The 16,239-nt window shown below is 41.3% G+C and overlaps 1 protein-coding gene across 2 annotated transcripts in view; it reads left to right on the forward strand.

The window, feature by feature from the left end:
- Nucleotides 1–16,239, forward strand: part of zfpm2a (zinc finger protein, FOG family member 2a) — a 121,949-nt gene that overhangs the window by 64,090 nt on the left and 41,620 nt on the right. Inside the window, exon 5 of one of the 2 annotated variants that reach the window (XM_056379873.1) lies at nucleotides 9,550–9,661. In XM_056379873.1, the coding sequence (XP_056235848.1) occupies nucleotides 9,550–9,661 (112 nt within the window). The remainder of the gene's footprint in view (nucleotides 1–9,549; nucleotides 9,662–16,239) is intronic. The other variant, XM_056379874.1, reaches the window with a different exon arrangement.

Consider the following 16,239-nt stretch of genomic DNA (forward strand, 5'->3'; position numbering starts at 1 on the left):
CAGTGGTTGAATATGGTTTCGAGTCAAGTAAAGTAACTTAAAATTTGTACAGTTCTACAGTAAATGTACTTGCTCATACGTGCTAATAATATAATATGAAATAATATATCACTCAGAATGGCCATTTTTCTGCCAAACGTGCTTTCACTCAGATACTTTAGGTACATTTAGATGATATTTTGTCCTTAAGTAGGGTGAATGTGTTGTATTGGTATTTTTACTTCAGTAAAGGATCTCAGTATAACTCCACTGCCCTCTCCCTGTTTTATATCATAAAGTAATATCTTGTGCTGAACAGCAATGCAGCAGATTTCTCTCCAGATCAGTTTGGGTCAGATTTATGAACGTGCAAAAGAAGCTATTTGTTGCAAAAGTTCAAAAACATCCTTATTTCGTGTTTCAATTCCCGCCTCTATAATTTTGAGTGATAAAATGCACTTTTTTCAGTCATTTCTTTCCTTGTGTTGAGGCAGGAACATAAAGGAGATGAACATTATTCTGCAGATGTCACATTTAAGAAATACTGCTGAAGTCTCTGTAATGACATGCTACTGCAGATGTGGCCATTCTACTATGACAATATACTGTAACTGTAATAGATAGACAAGCAGCTGTCTTCCTCCAGCAGTCTGTTCAGTCACCATTCTGCAGCAGCAACAGAGCAAGGCCGGTGATGGCTGAAAGCCTCAGTGAGGCTCGAGGTCCTGGGGGGGGGGGGGGGGGGCGCTCTTCACACCCACAGGGCTGGAGGGTGAGCTGGACGTTCCCTGTCCCCTTCCCAACTCTCTGGGTGTTTGCTGTCTGCCAGGGGCCCCATCAGGGAGCAGCACAGTCTGGGTAGCAAACTGTCACACTGTGGAGATGTAGTATCTGCCTGCTTATGGTTCCTGTATGTTGTAAACACACGAACAGCTTGATATGAACATTAACATTCATGAGCAACTGTTCCATTTGGGATGGCATAATACTTGAACAAGTCACACACTATCACTTCCACACTTATCTCAGAGTTTTATGAATTTGAATGACGGCTTGCAGCAGATTTAAGGAGATGATCCCCTAGCTGTGATATACCTTATTTTGAAGGAGTCGACAAATAAGCAAAGCTCTGGTTTCAGTCTTTACAGACCGTCGGTCTCACAGGCAACAATAGTCAGGCTCAGAAGTCCCCGGCTTCACACATATCGCCTTGTATTGCAGTATGCAATATGGCTTCCCAAATGAATGATTATCCAACACTTCAATACACAACAGACCTCTACTGCAGCAAAGGCGCAAGAGGAAGAAGAAGAAGAAGAAGAAGAAGAAGAAGAAGAAGAAGAAGTAGGAAGAGCAGCAAAAAAAAGAAAGAAAAGTGAAACAAAGTTGAGTGGTGCCAGCTGCTTTGCCATCTGTCACTGTCATGGCTGTAACTCATGATATGTTGAAACAACTTTTTTGAGAAGTGGTGCAGATAATCCTCGATTGTTTCCATTTGCAAACCTCAGCGCTCTCAGTATTCCAGCACAAAGTGAGGACAGAGATTGGGGTTTGGTGGAAGTTGTGGATGGATCGACCCATCCCTCAGATGTGATTGCAGAGATGATAAGAAGTTGTCTTTATCGTGCCTTTTTTTTTTTTTTTAAAGGAAGTTTGAACTCCGTGTTAAAAAAAAGGAAAGGAAATGAAACTCTAAAATCATCTATTATTTACCCTTCTACATGATCATTGTCGCTCTTAAATATTCCAGGCTTTTCTCTCCTCTTTCTCTCTTACATTAAGCGAGGGAAGAGGAGAAGCACAGAGGCTTTGCTTGCTTCACCTCCTTCAGAGGAAGAAGGACAGCCACCCTACAGGGAGGCGAACCCCTGCTGGTAGACCTTGATAAGTCCTCACTGTCCCCTGTCCTGGCCTTAGCCCTCTGATCCTCAGCCTAGTTGGCTCGGGGCCTATCAAAGACAAAGCCCCGTTAAAATGACTCTGGACGGATGAACAACCAAGCAGAAAAATTCAAGTCTTCTGACCAAAAAAAGAAAAAAAAAAAGGTTAGCATTGAAGATAAGAAAGCTGATAGGTGCTGGAGGAGATGAAGGTCTGGACAGTGTCCATTCACTCCGTGGTGGTCCAGCAGCGCCTCATTAGATGGATGTGTGTGAGGCTGTCAAAGCAGGAATATTATACCACGGGGTCGTCAGCAAACTAATTGGGTAACAAAGACCATTTCCAGCTCGGGAAACCCATCTTTTAACAGTGCGTGTGCTGAGACTCTGATAAGAGAGTTCACGTCTAATGCATTTAGTGAGGGGCAAGTTCACCATCTTTATCTTATTTACTTAACTTGGTGTAAATATTGTTGGTCTCTTACGGTGGATTTAGTGAGACCCCATTTCTCAGAAGTGCACTCTGAGATCAAACTATTGAACACTGCAGAAATATGTAGATGATCAGGTGGTGTGCGAATCATAGATACCGAACACAGAACAAACTTAAACGTACGTTTGTGGTGCATTTATGTCTCCTCTCTTTGTTCTTTGCCTTAAGTTTTTTTTTTTTTAATTCTTTTTATTTATTGTACTTCCCAACATGTTTATTGGAATTATTATTCTGAACACCCAGATTTGGATGGAGCTCAGTTTTTTTTTTGAATGGGGAGGTGAGGTTCGCTGCACTGACTGAGGGAGGTTCCCGAAGTACAAAATCACATACAGTAGATGCCATTCTAATGCATCATGAAATTTATAACTCCAGCAGAGAAGAGAGGGGAGTTCAAAAGAATATTAAAATCCAATACCTAAAGGGGGCACAGAGGTTTATCTAAAGTCAGGGGCTTTATTCAAGCATCATGCCTACTATTTTATTGTTTGTCTTTATTTGCTGCCTGTGACTGATCCTAGTCTTCCATGTGTGGTTATGAGAGCAGGGATTTGTTGTGACCCCATTGACTGATTGACTCCTGACTTCCCTTTTTCTTCCTCTTTGAAGAAATCCCCCCGTCCGCATGTTTATTCCCAACAGAGAAAGAGCGCTTCTGTCCAGAGAATATGCCACCTGCCACCGTGACCCCCAGGGGCCATGGTAATATCCATACAGGTGAACATTACTGGCTCCAGGTTCTCTATTATGTTCCCTCGCGCTGCTTCTCGCTGCTCAGGGAGTCGGCCCTAACTTACATGCAAAAGATCAAACAAGTTTTTCGCAATTGAATTCAAATGGGAAATTTCGAGTAATTCAAACAGTGAGTAGTGAAGCGACGGGACTGCTCTGTCCTCTGACCAAAGCCAAACACAAGAAGCACACGTGTGGATATGTACACTCTACCTCCAAGACATGATTAAGTCCTGGAGCACACTCATTACAAATTCAACTTTCTCTTGTTTACAACTTCAAATAGTTCCCAGGACATACGCATTACACACACAGTTACAGCAGTACACACACATTCACTTGTGAAGTTGAATTAAACATTCTCCACTACAAAGAAAGTTGGGGACATTGTAATTTGACGCTGAAGGGCAAAAGATGGTGGGAAGTGAAGACGATTCATGTGGAAGTTTTTTGCCTGGATCAGGAGAGAATGGTGCAGGTGATGTAGGAATATTAAAGGAAAGGAGAGATGACAGAGAGGAGGACGAGGAGGAAGAAGAAGGTAAAGTTAAAGGAAAGGAGACGAGTTTTGAGGAAAAGGGAAAAGGAAAGAAAATTGAAAATGAAATGAAAAATCAAAGGAAAGGAAGTAAAAGAAAGGAAAGAGGAAAGGAAAAGAATAGAAAAGGGAGGAAGGAAGGCAGGGTTGGAGAAAGGAGGTTGCTTGTCTTCAGGGCAGGTACAGCTTACACTAAACTGTTTGGCTTTAGAGTTGGAGCACCTCAGTGCGCCTGAAGGTCTTGAAGAATGGAGTACAGATTGAGCGCCCCCCCCCCAAACCCCCCCCACCTCCGACTCTCTATTCTTCACTCCTCTCCTCCCTGATTTACAAAGCAGCATTTACTTTTTCAGTTTATAAATATAACAAAATATTCTATAATGATTTTGCATGCTCCTTAATCAAAAAAAAAAAAAAAGCAGTCAATGAATAGCCTGCCTCATTACCACTCTGCTCTGTCAAAAAAAAAAAGCAGCTCAACGTACAGTAATCATGCAATGCCACCCATAGTCAATATAAACACGACCACTGTGAGCCTTTAAATGGACTGAAATAAGTAATAGCTAATGCAGCACATGAACTTTGATGCTTACAGTCCAGTCAGCAGGATAAAAGGTGATTTAAATGAGAAAATATTTATTCCCCATAGCGCCGCCATGATAGCAGCAGCCAAATAAAGGCACATGCGCACAGTGATGGGTGTCCCTTTAAAGATTCCAGGAACAGCAGTGACTCTCTCTCAATTTAATCGATTTTAAAATGAAAAGTCAATTTAACAAAGTTGAAAAGAGAAAGATGGGCTAAGGGAAGAAAAAAGCATTCTCTTGCACTCAAGCAGTAAACTAACTGCCGCACAGAGCAGGCAGAGATTTCAGCTGAATTATCTCCCACCTCACATTTGCTCTTAGGCAAGCAGTTTAAAAGCCAAGCGATTGAGCCAGTGATCCAATTTGAAATGCAGAAATGATTAGAGCAGCTTGCCTCATTTCATATCGAAATTCTCTGATTTATGACAGGGCACCAGCCAAGATCTATCTCTAAAGGGAATTAGTGTGCAATTCCTGCATATTTCTGTTATTTAGCCTCCCAATAGCAGATGCTATAGCCTTAGAGAGAGGGAGGGGGGGGGTGAAAAAGGAATGAAAGCAGCATATAGGTATCTTTTCATTTCAGCAGACGTAACCATGGCCATTTAGAAGAGCAGAAAATGACACAAAAGCAGACTTGAGAAATGGAGGTATTTCCCACTTTATGTAGGATGTTGACAGAGAGTCTTATTTCAGGGCACAATGAAAAATATGCAGCTCCTAACTAAGCATATACACAGCTTTTCCCAGCGTGGTTTGTGGTGGTGGCGGCGGCGGCGGTGGTGGTGGTGGTGGGAGAACACAGACTGTGAGGTTGGCTTTGGCCATTTTATTCTAACAAAAAAAAAAAAAAGACCCTTGCAACTCATCCATCCTTGAGGCTAAGAAAATATTAATACGCAGAGCGATAACGAGAGCTAGAGGAAAATCTCCCTTAATGAAATTTCCAGTTGACCACATGCAATTTGTTTCATCGCAGTGAACAACTAATTGCAATGGACGTTATCAAGGTGTGAGTGTGCTGTCTGCTGTAAACTGACTGGTAAAACAGGTACAAATCCTTTATCCTTACTCCCATGTTAGAAACAGAGAACATATAAACTTGACATAACCCATACATAAGCTTGTTTTTTTTGTTATATTTATACTGCTAGTGGTGTTGTCTGAAACGGATGTGGCACTTTGAAATTATTGCGTTGCTAGGACGTTAACACAAGGTCAAATGTAATGCAGGGGGGAGAAAGCCAACTGTTTTTATTAGTAGTAAAAGAGGAAATCCGACAATATTCAAAAAGATGTTTGTACTATTAGTGAGTGAAACATTTCAACTGGTGTTTTTGTTTCAAAATGGTACTACTTCATACCGAGTGGGTGTTGAAAGCAGGATATAAAGCCCATGAATGTCTTGAGATATTCAGACGGAGTGGTTTTGATCTCTCAGTTGTCTAAATCCTGCAGCTGTGGGATCAAGACAGATACAGTGCCAGTCAGTGACCTTGGTGGAGCGAGAAAAAAAAAAAAAACGATGAGGAAAATAATCATTCCCACCAAGGTTTGTATCGATTTCACCTGCCCTGACCATGAAGCGGGTTAAGAGTAGCCAGTGGTGGTGAAATGGTCAGCGGTGATATCATTAGCTTGTTGTTTACACAGGGAAGCAGGGAGTTAGAAGAAGGCTGAGTGTCACAAGCCACTTTCTTCTTCACCTCCTTCAGCTGATCAGAGGATCATGGTATCAAGGAGGGATTAGTAGCGACTTGGGATTTGTGTGATTGGTTAATTTATTGCGGTGATGGCAGGTCTTTCATCTATGGCAACATTTAATCAGCGCAGCCACAGAGGCTATTACAGGTTAGCTCCTTTCTGGAGTCAGTCCGGCTGTGCCATCAGCTCTATCACAATTCCCCTGAAATTTCCAAATTATCTGGAACAGGCTTTAGCTTCTCAGTAATAAAAATTAGAACAGATTCCTGATAGAAGCTTTTGCTCACACAGGGCCAATTATAAATAGTACAGCCTTGCCTTGGAAGAGGGAAAAGGGGAAGGGGAAAAAAATCCAAGTCTGAGAGATGTGCACGGAACTTATCGTTCAGCCCCTGCTCCGCTCTGATCCAAATCCGTGTGGCTGAAAATTTATATTAGATTTTATCACAGAGGCCTAAGTCTAGAAAAATCAATGAAGGTTATCTTTTATGTTGCAGCAACTTGTGGAAATATTGATTTTCATTTTATAGCGAATTTGGAGCATCAGTTTGTAATCACTTCCTCGCTGACTACACTGTTTTGGTCACTGTATCTCTTACACGAGCAACGGTAACAGAGCTCAGAGAAAAAAAAAAAATTACGGAGAGTATTGAAACCACTGGAGTGAAGGCAGAGGGTGGATAAACCATAACACACTACGTAGAGAAGAAGGCCAGAGAGGTTTTTACTGGCTCTGACAGGGATAATAGACTGTAAACTGATATTAAACACTGTATCTCGATAGAAAACACATATATTTACTTGTGTTATTTAATGGAATATCTATTACAAACCCCTGTAGTGAACATATGATAAATATATAAGAATATATTATGCTTTTTTTTTGCATTTTTCACATCAAAAAGATGACATTAAAATAACTAATAGGTTAAGATTAGGCATTTCTTTTTAATGCAAACGCATGTATTTTTTGCAGCTGACATATTTATGTATCCATTAGGGGTCAGCATATTTTACAAACTCCTCGAGAGCTGTTTTGGGCAGGAAGGAGCTTCCATACGTCACATCCACTGGCTGTGTGATTTTTAGGTAGAAGAGGAGAGGAGAGTTTGTTTCTATAAAACCATTTCATCATATACCTACTCCCTCGCTCCAGGGAAATGGTAATTTTCTGCCTGTCAATCTGCATTTCTCCTGGACTCGGCCACTTAGGCCAGCTGATCCGGTTGTACAAATGTTTTCATTTGCATTTGCAGACGCTCCTCCCTGCAGTGACGCCATTATGTCTTAATCCTAAATATGTTGTGTGCGGTTTGCTCTCCTGCATTTCTTTGTCTTTGTGACGGCTGGTACATGCAGCATGCTTACAAAGCGCATTGGGCACCATTGTCACTATAGATGCATTATGTAAATCTGCACTGAGAGACAGTCATGGGTTGTTGCTGCTCAGTTTCCAACAAAAAAGAAGCAAAGAAAAAAGTAGTAATTGACAATTAAATCAAAATAATACAAAATACCCATAGTGAGAATTTCAAAAGTTTCAATCACAGCAATAACTAAAGGAACAATTGTGATTGCTACAATTATTTCTAACAAATTCCTTCTGATTTACAACAGTGGGAGGACGTCTGGTTAATGTGCTGTTTTGTCCCTGTTGGCTACATTAAGAGCAGCTGGAATATCATGAATTCCCAGAGTCTCAGAGGGACGGCAGAGAGGCCTCTCGCTGCTGAATAAGAGATGGCTCCTGTCTGGAGATCTAAGAAAGGGTTAATCTGATTCCCATTTCAGATAGTCGTCCTAGCAACAATCGGCCGGTCTGCTCTGCTCCTTTGACAGGGGTGTGAGATTTTCAGGTTAGCCAGATAGAAGACTTTATTGTGAGGCTAATTTGAAATGTGAAATCGCGGATGGCTTAAATTACAGAGGTCCTCTCTCTCTCTCATCTGCTGCCAGGACGGGATAAGAAGATGCCAGAAGAAGGAATAAGAATATCAATAGACACAATTTACTGTCTGTGTTTGATCAGTTTGGCAGTGCAGTTTGCCAATGTGCAAAGCTATACATATAAGGACTATTTAGAAATCTGTCTTTATTTAGTGTCTGTATTTGTTTTCTTAATTTTGCTGACAAAATTTGAACAGATTCTTATCGTCCCTCTGAGATGTATTTGCTGTTGGTGAATAATTCTCTCTTAAAAAAAAAAAAAATCAGTGTGTCCTCCAGCCTCCGACTAGATAGAGTTCATGGAAAGAGAAATGGGTGGGTGGTGGAGGACGAGGAGGGGGCATGCAGGCGCGCTGCCGGAGCACAGTGCTCATCTCTTGTGCATATCTGTGCCAATTCAGACCTTTAACATGCTCAAGTGACATTTGCATTTATCCTTGAAGGTTGTTGCCTTTTGCGGGGGAGAAATAAGTGAAAAGCACAGGAGAGGACCAGTGTTTTTCTGTTGCATTAGGCAGATGGACAGTGTCCTGTCGCTGCCTGCCTCAGACGGAAAAAGAAATGAAGTGTCGAGATTGCACACCAACCCATTTTCTCTTAGCTAAACTATTTCTGTAACATCCTAATGAAGGAGGGCCCAAGGGTTCAAAAGTAATGGCCTTGAAATACTGACATTTTGCCTTTAAGTAATAGGCTACTGTACCCAGCTGCCTGAGATGTTGCTGCCACCCCCACCTAACCCCCCTCCCCCACACCCTCTCCACACACACACACACACACACACACACACACACACACACACACACACACATATCACCAGCACACATTTTGCAGTAAAAGTTAAAAAAAAAAAAAAAAAAAACACAAAAATGAAAAAATCACATGTGGATAAACTGGTGACACTGCGCCATGTGAATCTATTATGGTGGACGTTGTACTCTATCTCTGTTTTATTTTTTTTCCTTCTGAGAAATAAAGCTCCACTTTTAACCTCTGACCGGGAAGAAAAATGACCTTACACATTCAGAATAATTTCCCAGCATATTATAAAAAGTCTAACCTCAATCGCCCTTTGAAATGGATACTGATTCTTTAAATTCTTCCCTGCTTGTTTCAGGAAATAGTGAGATCATGGCGATAGCGAGGCACAATGTGCCCAAAGTTCACCGCTGAACACTCGCTTCCTTCTCTCTGAAAGTCACCAGCCTTTTTTTTTCCCCCTTTCTTTTTCTTTCTTTTTTTTTTTTTTTTTTTTTATAATTCCCAGACACCTGAGATGTTCTTGTTAATCTAAGAGATCTGATGCTGAATCATTGGGTTCAATCCTGGATGAGAATTCCTCCTTTTCTTTTACAAAGCAGGCTCTTGCCCCCATTTGTCACCACTCCAACCACTGCAGCCTTAGTCTTTTGGCCATCACACACACACACACACATACACACACACACACACACACACACACACACACACACACACACACACACAGAACCTGCCCTGATTCTCAAATCTTCTCAGCAACGTTAAAAAAAAAAGGGATTGGATGGACTTAAGTTACATGCTTTATAGTTTGTGAAATTGTCTGTTTATGGCCATTCAGAGCGGCAGAAGAGCGTAACTCAGTGGTTATTAGTGTTTCTTTAATCAGCAAAATAAGCAAATGATTAGTGTTTGTTATCTGTTCCTGTCCAGAAGACGAAGAGCACGGTCCCGGTGGTGCTAAGCGCCGGCCCCAGGTGGCTGCTGGATGTGACTTGGCAGGGAGCAGAAGACAACAAAAACAACTGTGTGGTGTACAGCAAAGGTAAGCAAGCAGCGCCGGCATCCTGTTATCTCTCCGCAGCGCAACACACCACGCCACAGCACCACAGCAAAGACACTGACAATTCTCCATCCACTCCACTCCTGCCTGTCTCTCTCTCTCTCTCTCTCTCTCTCTCTCTTTCTCTCTCTCTTTCTCTGTCTTTCTGTTACTTTTTCTCCCCTCTTTCCTGCCCTCGTTGCTTCTCAAAGTCACAAACAAATAAGTAATCACAAGCAAATAATTGCATGTGCACAGCTACAAGGACACACAACAAAAAAAGACATACGTGCACACATTCTCACACCATATCTGTTTTTCTCATCCAAAGAGTAATTTATATCACTAAAACTCTGATTAGGAACTGAGAAACATCACTTGACACACAGAGTTAATGGTCTTTAGATTTCACAAGGTAATTAATGCTCCTTTTTTTTTCTCTTTTATACTAAGTGAATCCCTATCTCAGAGTAGATAGCGAGCAAAGCACGAGTGGAGATGGGATTGCCATTTTGCTTCATTTGTTCTCTCACTAATTCAGCAAAGCTTTAGCTGTATATCTTTAATAAATCAGACGTTCATACGAGCCCTCTAGAAATGGATTTATGTAAATATGAGAGGGGGAAAAAAAAACAAAAAAACAACATATCTGTCATGAAATCCATGTTGTTTATTCAAAGTTGACCCCTCAAACTACAAAAAACCCCAAATGACCCACTGACATAAAGATAAATTCCTCAATCTGCTGCATTGTGTCCAGAGAAAAGCCTCATTAAAAGAGCCCAACATGGATCTGGAGAGGACTCAGTTTGTTGCAGACTGAATGGGAAGATGCTTAAAGTGTACACAGCCCTGACAGTCCAGTCTGTGGCTTCACTCTTCATGAAAGCACGAGACGTCTACAGCTATAATTGGGTCTTGACGGGTGTTAACCAGAGAGACACTAGCAAAATAAATACGTAAATAAAGATGTGTTTTGGATTCCAAAGGGTGAGGGAAAGGGGGCTCCCATTTATCACTTTTCAAAAATGATTACCCCGTGACAATACCCCCAAAGCTGAAATGGAGCTTCTTCTCCCTCAAAGTGAATAAGTGGCAGGAGTGGGATTTGCAACCCGGATTTTCGGTCTCCCAATTCTCATCTACTAATCACTAGACTGCACTGGGGAGTTATCCTCTTAACCGGCTACTTAACTTTGTGCTCTTTATCACCAAATCATTAAAGTTTTGATAAGCTGTTAAAGAAGATTATGCACTTCTTTAAAATCTTCTAATCTTTTTGCTCGAAGACTGACTGTATGAAACAAAAAAAAAAAAAAAAGGGGGCAATAACAGGATTTCTCACTTTCTTTCTTTCTTTCTTTCTTTTTTTTTTCTTTTTTTGTTAAGTCTAGAGAATTTCCTCTGCCGCTCTTCATACATGTGTGGAGATAGCATCACATCCAGCATCATCACCTCAGCTCTGTTTGTCACTTCTGGTTTGACCTTATTAAATTAAACACAATAACATCTCCACACGTCCCCTTGTGAGTTGCTCTGTGTTGTGCTGTATAAGTTCGTTACTCTAAATCCTCCGCTAGAATCAGCACACAACTTGCAGAACTGATGTTACATGATAATAGAGGGAGTTTTGAATACAAAGAATTAATTTAAATCCTAGATTAGGAAATAAATTATCTCGTCACTTGGTTGTAGCTGTGAGACAATCGCACATCAAATACATCAGGCACAGTTTTACCATGAGTTTTCAGAGGGATTGTTCTTTTCATTAAATAATAATGTCAGAAAAGAGCTGTCTTGAGTTTTCACTTTGACTTTGAAAGGAATACCACGGTAAATATCAAAAATTCGATACTACTGTGATACCACGAGGTACAAAAAATTCATGCTGTGTAATCCCACACTTGACTCGATCAGCTTTGTAGCAACTTTGCCACAGAGCTTTGGATAAATTGGTTGGGTGTCCGTCTTTCTCGGCTCTCCAACCAAAAATTGTTCCACATTTTGCTCGTGGCGATTTCTTTTTTTTTTTCTTACTTGGACTTGGACTAAGTTCAGAAAGTGGTGAAGTGTTTGATGCCGTTCAACCGTTTGACTCTTGCGTCCGGACTCGATTTATACCGCACATTCTTCTTCATCGCCTTCTGTTAAATATTCCAATCTGCGTGTGTGTGTGTGTGTGTGTGTGTGTGTGTGAGTGTGTGAGTGTGTGAGTGTGCGTGCACCCTCTGGAGGTGACATTGAAATTGAATGTCGGCGTGGTGGAAATATCAAATCTTTGTCAAATTCAAAATTGAATTTGGTCTTTCTGCTGCAGTTTGGGAGCAGCTCTGGAATTGTGTTTATCGTGTCGACACCGGCGTGGATTGACTAAAGGGAAACGGCTCCTCGGTCCAACAGGAACTTTCTCGCCACCTCGAAAAAAGCTGAGGCCCCAGATTGTTTATATCTTCACCCCTGTGCTGTTTCCCCTCTGTCGGCTGCTTCATTGCTCCCTGAGATGCGTTACTTATGGAAAACAGTGAATATCTCAATACACAGTATGCTTGCAGAATATGTTTTGGCTCACGTTTCAGTGGTCTCGGCTTTCTTTATGGCTGCCTGAAAAGATAGTAGCAGTTCACTTTGGACGCTTGCCAGTCTGAATCTATGGGGGAGTATCTTTAAGTAAGGACTGGTGATTGGTTTGAGTGGCTGTAGCTTACTGCTGGGCGTTCTGTCCTATGATTTCTGCATTACATTTTGTACAACTGCTCATCTTCCATCCCCGAAAACTTGTCATTCAGGAAGTCGGGGGGAAATATGTGCAGAGAGGGAGAATAGACAGGATTCAGCAAAACAATTCCTTTGAGAGTTGTGTTCCTGCAGTGTGTTATGTATAATACATGCAGTGGAATGTGTAACAAGCAGCAGGGTGGTGTAGTCCGATCCCCTACAGGGCGCCCCTGGACATCACCACCAACACAAGCTAACTATAGTGACAAATATAGATTTTTTTTTTTTTTTTTTTGCCTAATGCTGGGATCCTATAATAATACTATGTCTTCCCTGACAATTTGGATTCTGTTTCCTGTCTCTATCATTTCATCCAGATGAACAGAAAGACAGGAGCATTAAAAAAATTAGAAGTCAAAGACCAGGAGTAATGTTTGAGGCATTTAAATGTCTCAAATTATGATTCACAGAGCCATTTCATGAATATAAATTCTTCTTTGAATTCCTTTTCTTAAAATGAGTGGCAGCACGAGCCCTGAAGTGGAAGTAGAAAATGTGCAATATCTGTTTTTCCCAGGCTGTCAGCATGGCCCTGTTTGTTTTACATTAAACTCCTAGGAAGAGCCTTAGCAGCCAGCCATTACTAAAACGCTCAACTCTACTACTGCGCTAACTCATTATCGAGAAATCCACCTGGAACTCCCACAATGCTCTCCTCCACACTCCGACAGTTTCTTTGAAGCGCTGAAGTTATAGAAACAGGCAGCAAGTCTGCAGAGTAATTATATGTTACAGTAATGCTGGAGACCGCGGGGAGAGAGAGAGAGAGAGAGAGAGAGAGTGACAGACAGGGACACAGAGAGACAGAAACCAGTGGAGAATTTTCTCTACAGATAAACAACAGATTGATAAACAATACAGCTGGAGAGTAGGAGACATTTAACACAGAAAAAAGATTTTTTTTTTTTCTTGTAACATCTCCAAGTTGAATTTGTTACCAATGGAAACTCAGTTCAAATGCTGGAAGGATTTTAGCAGCTGATCTGTAGGTCTGTCACAGGAGCTTATTACAACCCATAGTTACCTTTTATTGGTAGGTGACCTCTAGCGGCTACAGTTGTTATAACGGGAGAAAGGAGGAAGTCAGGTGACATAGTGTTGAGAGCGACAAAGTCCATGTTCAGAGGAGGATGGAGGGTGGATGGATGGGTCCTCGCTGTTTGTTTCCTGTTTGAAACGGATAATCAGCCTTGTTTCTTTTAACTATGACCATTACATACCCATAACCACATGTTTATTCCTGTAACCACGACAGCAAAGGTCCTTTAGTACAAACCGGGATCTTTTCCCCAACATATGTGCTCAACCCAAACCAAACCCTGTCCATTACAAAAACCACGTGTTGAGTAATTTAACCACGGAGACGAAAGTCTGTGTTTTTATTATTGTAACCATGACAGCAAAGGTCCAGTACACCTGACGCCGTAGTGGTGCAATTTCCTGGAGACGCTCCTGTGTGTAATATCCAAGGTTAAGGACTAGTGCTTGTTGGCTTAGCAAGCCAATAAACATCAGATCTAGTAGTGATGCATACATCTGTAAGGCAGATCTTATTCCATATTTTTCTTATTGTGAACAAAAACATAAAAAATAAAAAAATGTGTTAGCTAATTTTTAACTTGCATACTCAAACCCAAGCCTATTCCTTCCTGGTGAAGACATAAATATTTAAGAACAGGTCATAAATATATTGTTTTATTTTTAAAAAAGGCTAAATATGAATGTTGTTTTTAGCAAATGTTACTCAACCTGGAGTAAATTGTGCTTTTGGACTATTTTCAGCACCAGATGAACACTCATTTAGCATTTATAGGACGGTGCAGTACAGTCCACATGTTCACAGCAGTGAAGGAATATGTCACCCAGTGCAATGATGTGGCTGAATGATGTGTTTTTAATACTTGTTAGTTCAGTTAAGTGTTGGTTTGATCTTTTTTTAACTGGACTGTTTGACTGTGTCATTTTTAGGCCTATGGTACAATATATGACTCAATTCATTCTCAGTGTGAACCCTCATTGTGCTTTCTCCATTGTTACCTGATATCAGAGCCCATTGAAACTATACACACTCTCTGTGACCACATTATGTGGCATTATTCAGAGGTCACCTAAACTTTTCAACTGTAAGCCTCTTAGGCCAGACCACATTCAGATACAGCATGTCCAATAAGTCTCCAGAGCAACTTAGCCCATTGTTCGTGCAGAAATTGACCAATGTAACTAGGCCGTTTTACATAAGCCCGGACAGTGCAGAATTAGCTAACTCGCTGTGTCTTTGTATTATTTCATATTCTCTAAGTCCTCACAATCAGATCCTTTTTTATGCCTTCATTTGCTCTTTCCACTGCTCCACAGCCGTAGACCTCTGAGGCATACGATGAACTAGTGCCTGGACAGATGTAGTATCTATTTGACTTTTTTTTTTTTTTTTTTTTTTTTTAATAAAACCAGACTTGCAAAGACTTACTGTACAAAGACACTTTGAGGTTTTTTTTCCACCAGAAATGAAGCATAAAGCTGCACTGTTTCCTGCACTGCTCACTGGTAGCATGCAGCATTAACTGGTGAGAGGAGAGGACTCTTACAGTTCAAAATTTAATTGTTCATTTCAACCCTCCTCTTTTAAAATGACTGCAGCGAATAGGAGGTGCGAGGGTTATTATCTGTTATCTGGGAACATAGCGAAATAGTGTGACTGAATAATAACTAAACAACTGACACAATGTAAAAATTTCATTATCAGTGTATTAAAACAAAATTGTACCCTAAAGGAGTCCCCACCACAGCTCAGAGCAGCCGACTAATTATGTTTAATTAAAAGACAACAGAGATCAACAGAATCGTTTTCATTAGGAAATTATTAATGATTCCACTGCAACAATAATTGATTGCACTGAGCCACGCGATAACTCGGTACGGTCAGGCTGGAGTGAGCCGGGTGGAGAGGAGAGGCTGGTTTAGGCATTTGGCAGCTGTTGAGTAGCGTGTCTTTTAGCTGAAGCTTCCACATTAGCAATTGAGGAGAAGTTGTAAAGCTGGCTTTATGGAGAGGAAGAGGAGGGGGGGTGTGTGCATGTGTGTGTGTGCGTGTGTGTGTGTGTGTGTGTGTGTGTGTGTGTGTGTGTGTGTGTGGTGGGTTAAAGACAGCAAAATCCAAATCATACGGCGATCTAAGAGGACTTAAACAGCCCACACATGTATTTAGGAGGCATTCATGCACATACAAGCACGCACATTTCAGTACACATGACTGAGATGGGAACACGCACTTTTATTATTTTCTCCTGTCTCTGTCTACAAACAGATTCAAGGGGGTGTTTTTTACTCGTTTTTTTTTTCCCGTAAGCATATAAACTAAATGCACACACACACGCACACACACACACACACACACACTTCGCTGCTGCTCCATTCAGAGCCATGTGAAAGACGTTCGCTCCAGACACTTCCTCCGACAGCCTTTTATGTGCATTGTTCTCCCAACGCACAGGCAGTTTCCCCTGTGCTAGACAGTATAGCACAGGCACCAGACACCACACTCTGCCACAGCACCCACACTCACTGCAAACAGACACACACACACACACACACACACACACACACACACACACACACACACGCAGACCTAACGCCATTACCGAAAATTCGCATAATGGCTGCTGACACATATGTGTCCATCTGCATTCAGTGTAGTCTAAGCCTTGAGACAAAAACAACAATACAGGGGGGGAAATGCAAAAGAAGTGATGGGCACTGATGAGGAACGAGACTGTTCTTTTCATATATCACCGTGTAGCATTTTGTAG

The sequence above is a fragment of the Seriola aureovittata genome, chromosome 7 (genome assembly GCF_021018895.1).
Source record: "Seriola aureovittata isolate HTS-2021-v1 ecotype China chromosome 7, ASM2101889v1, whole genome shotgun sequence".
NCBI classification, from domain to species: Eukaryota; Metazoa; Chordata; class Actinopteri; order Carangiformes; family Carangidae; genus Seriola; species Seriola aureovittata.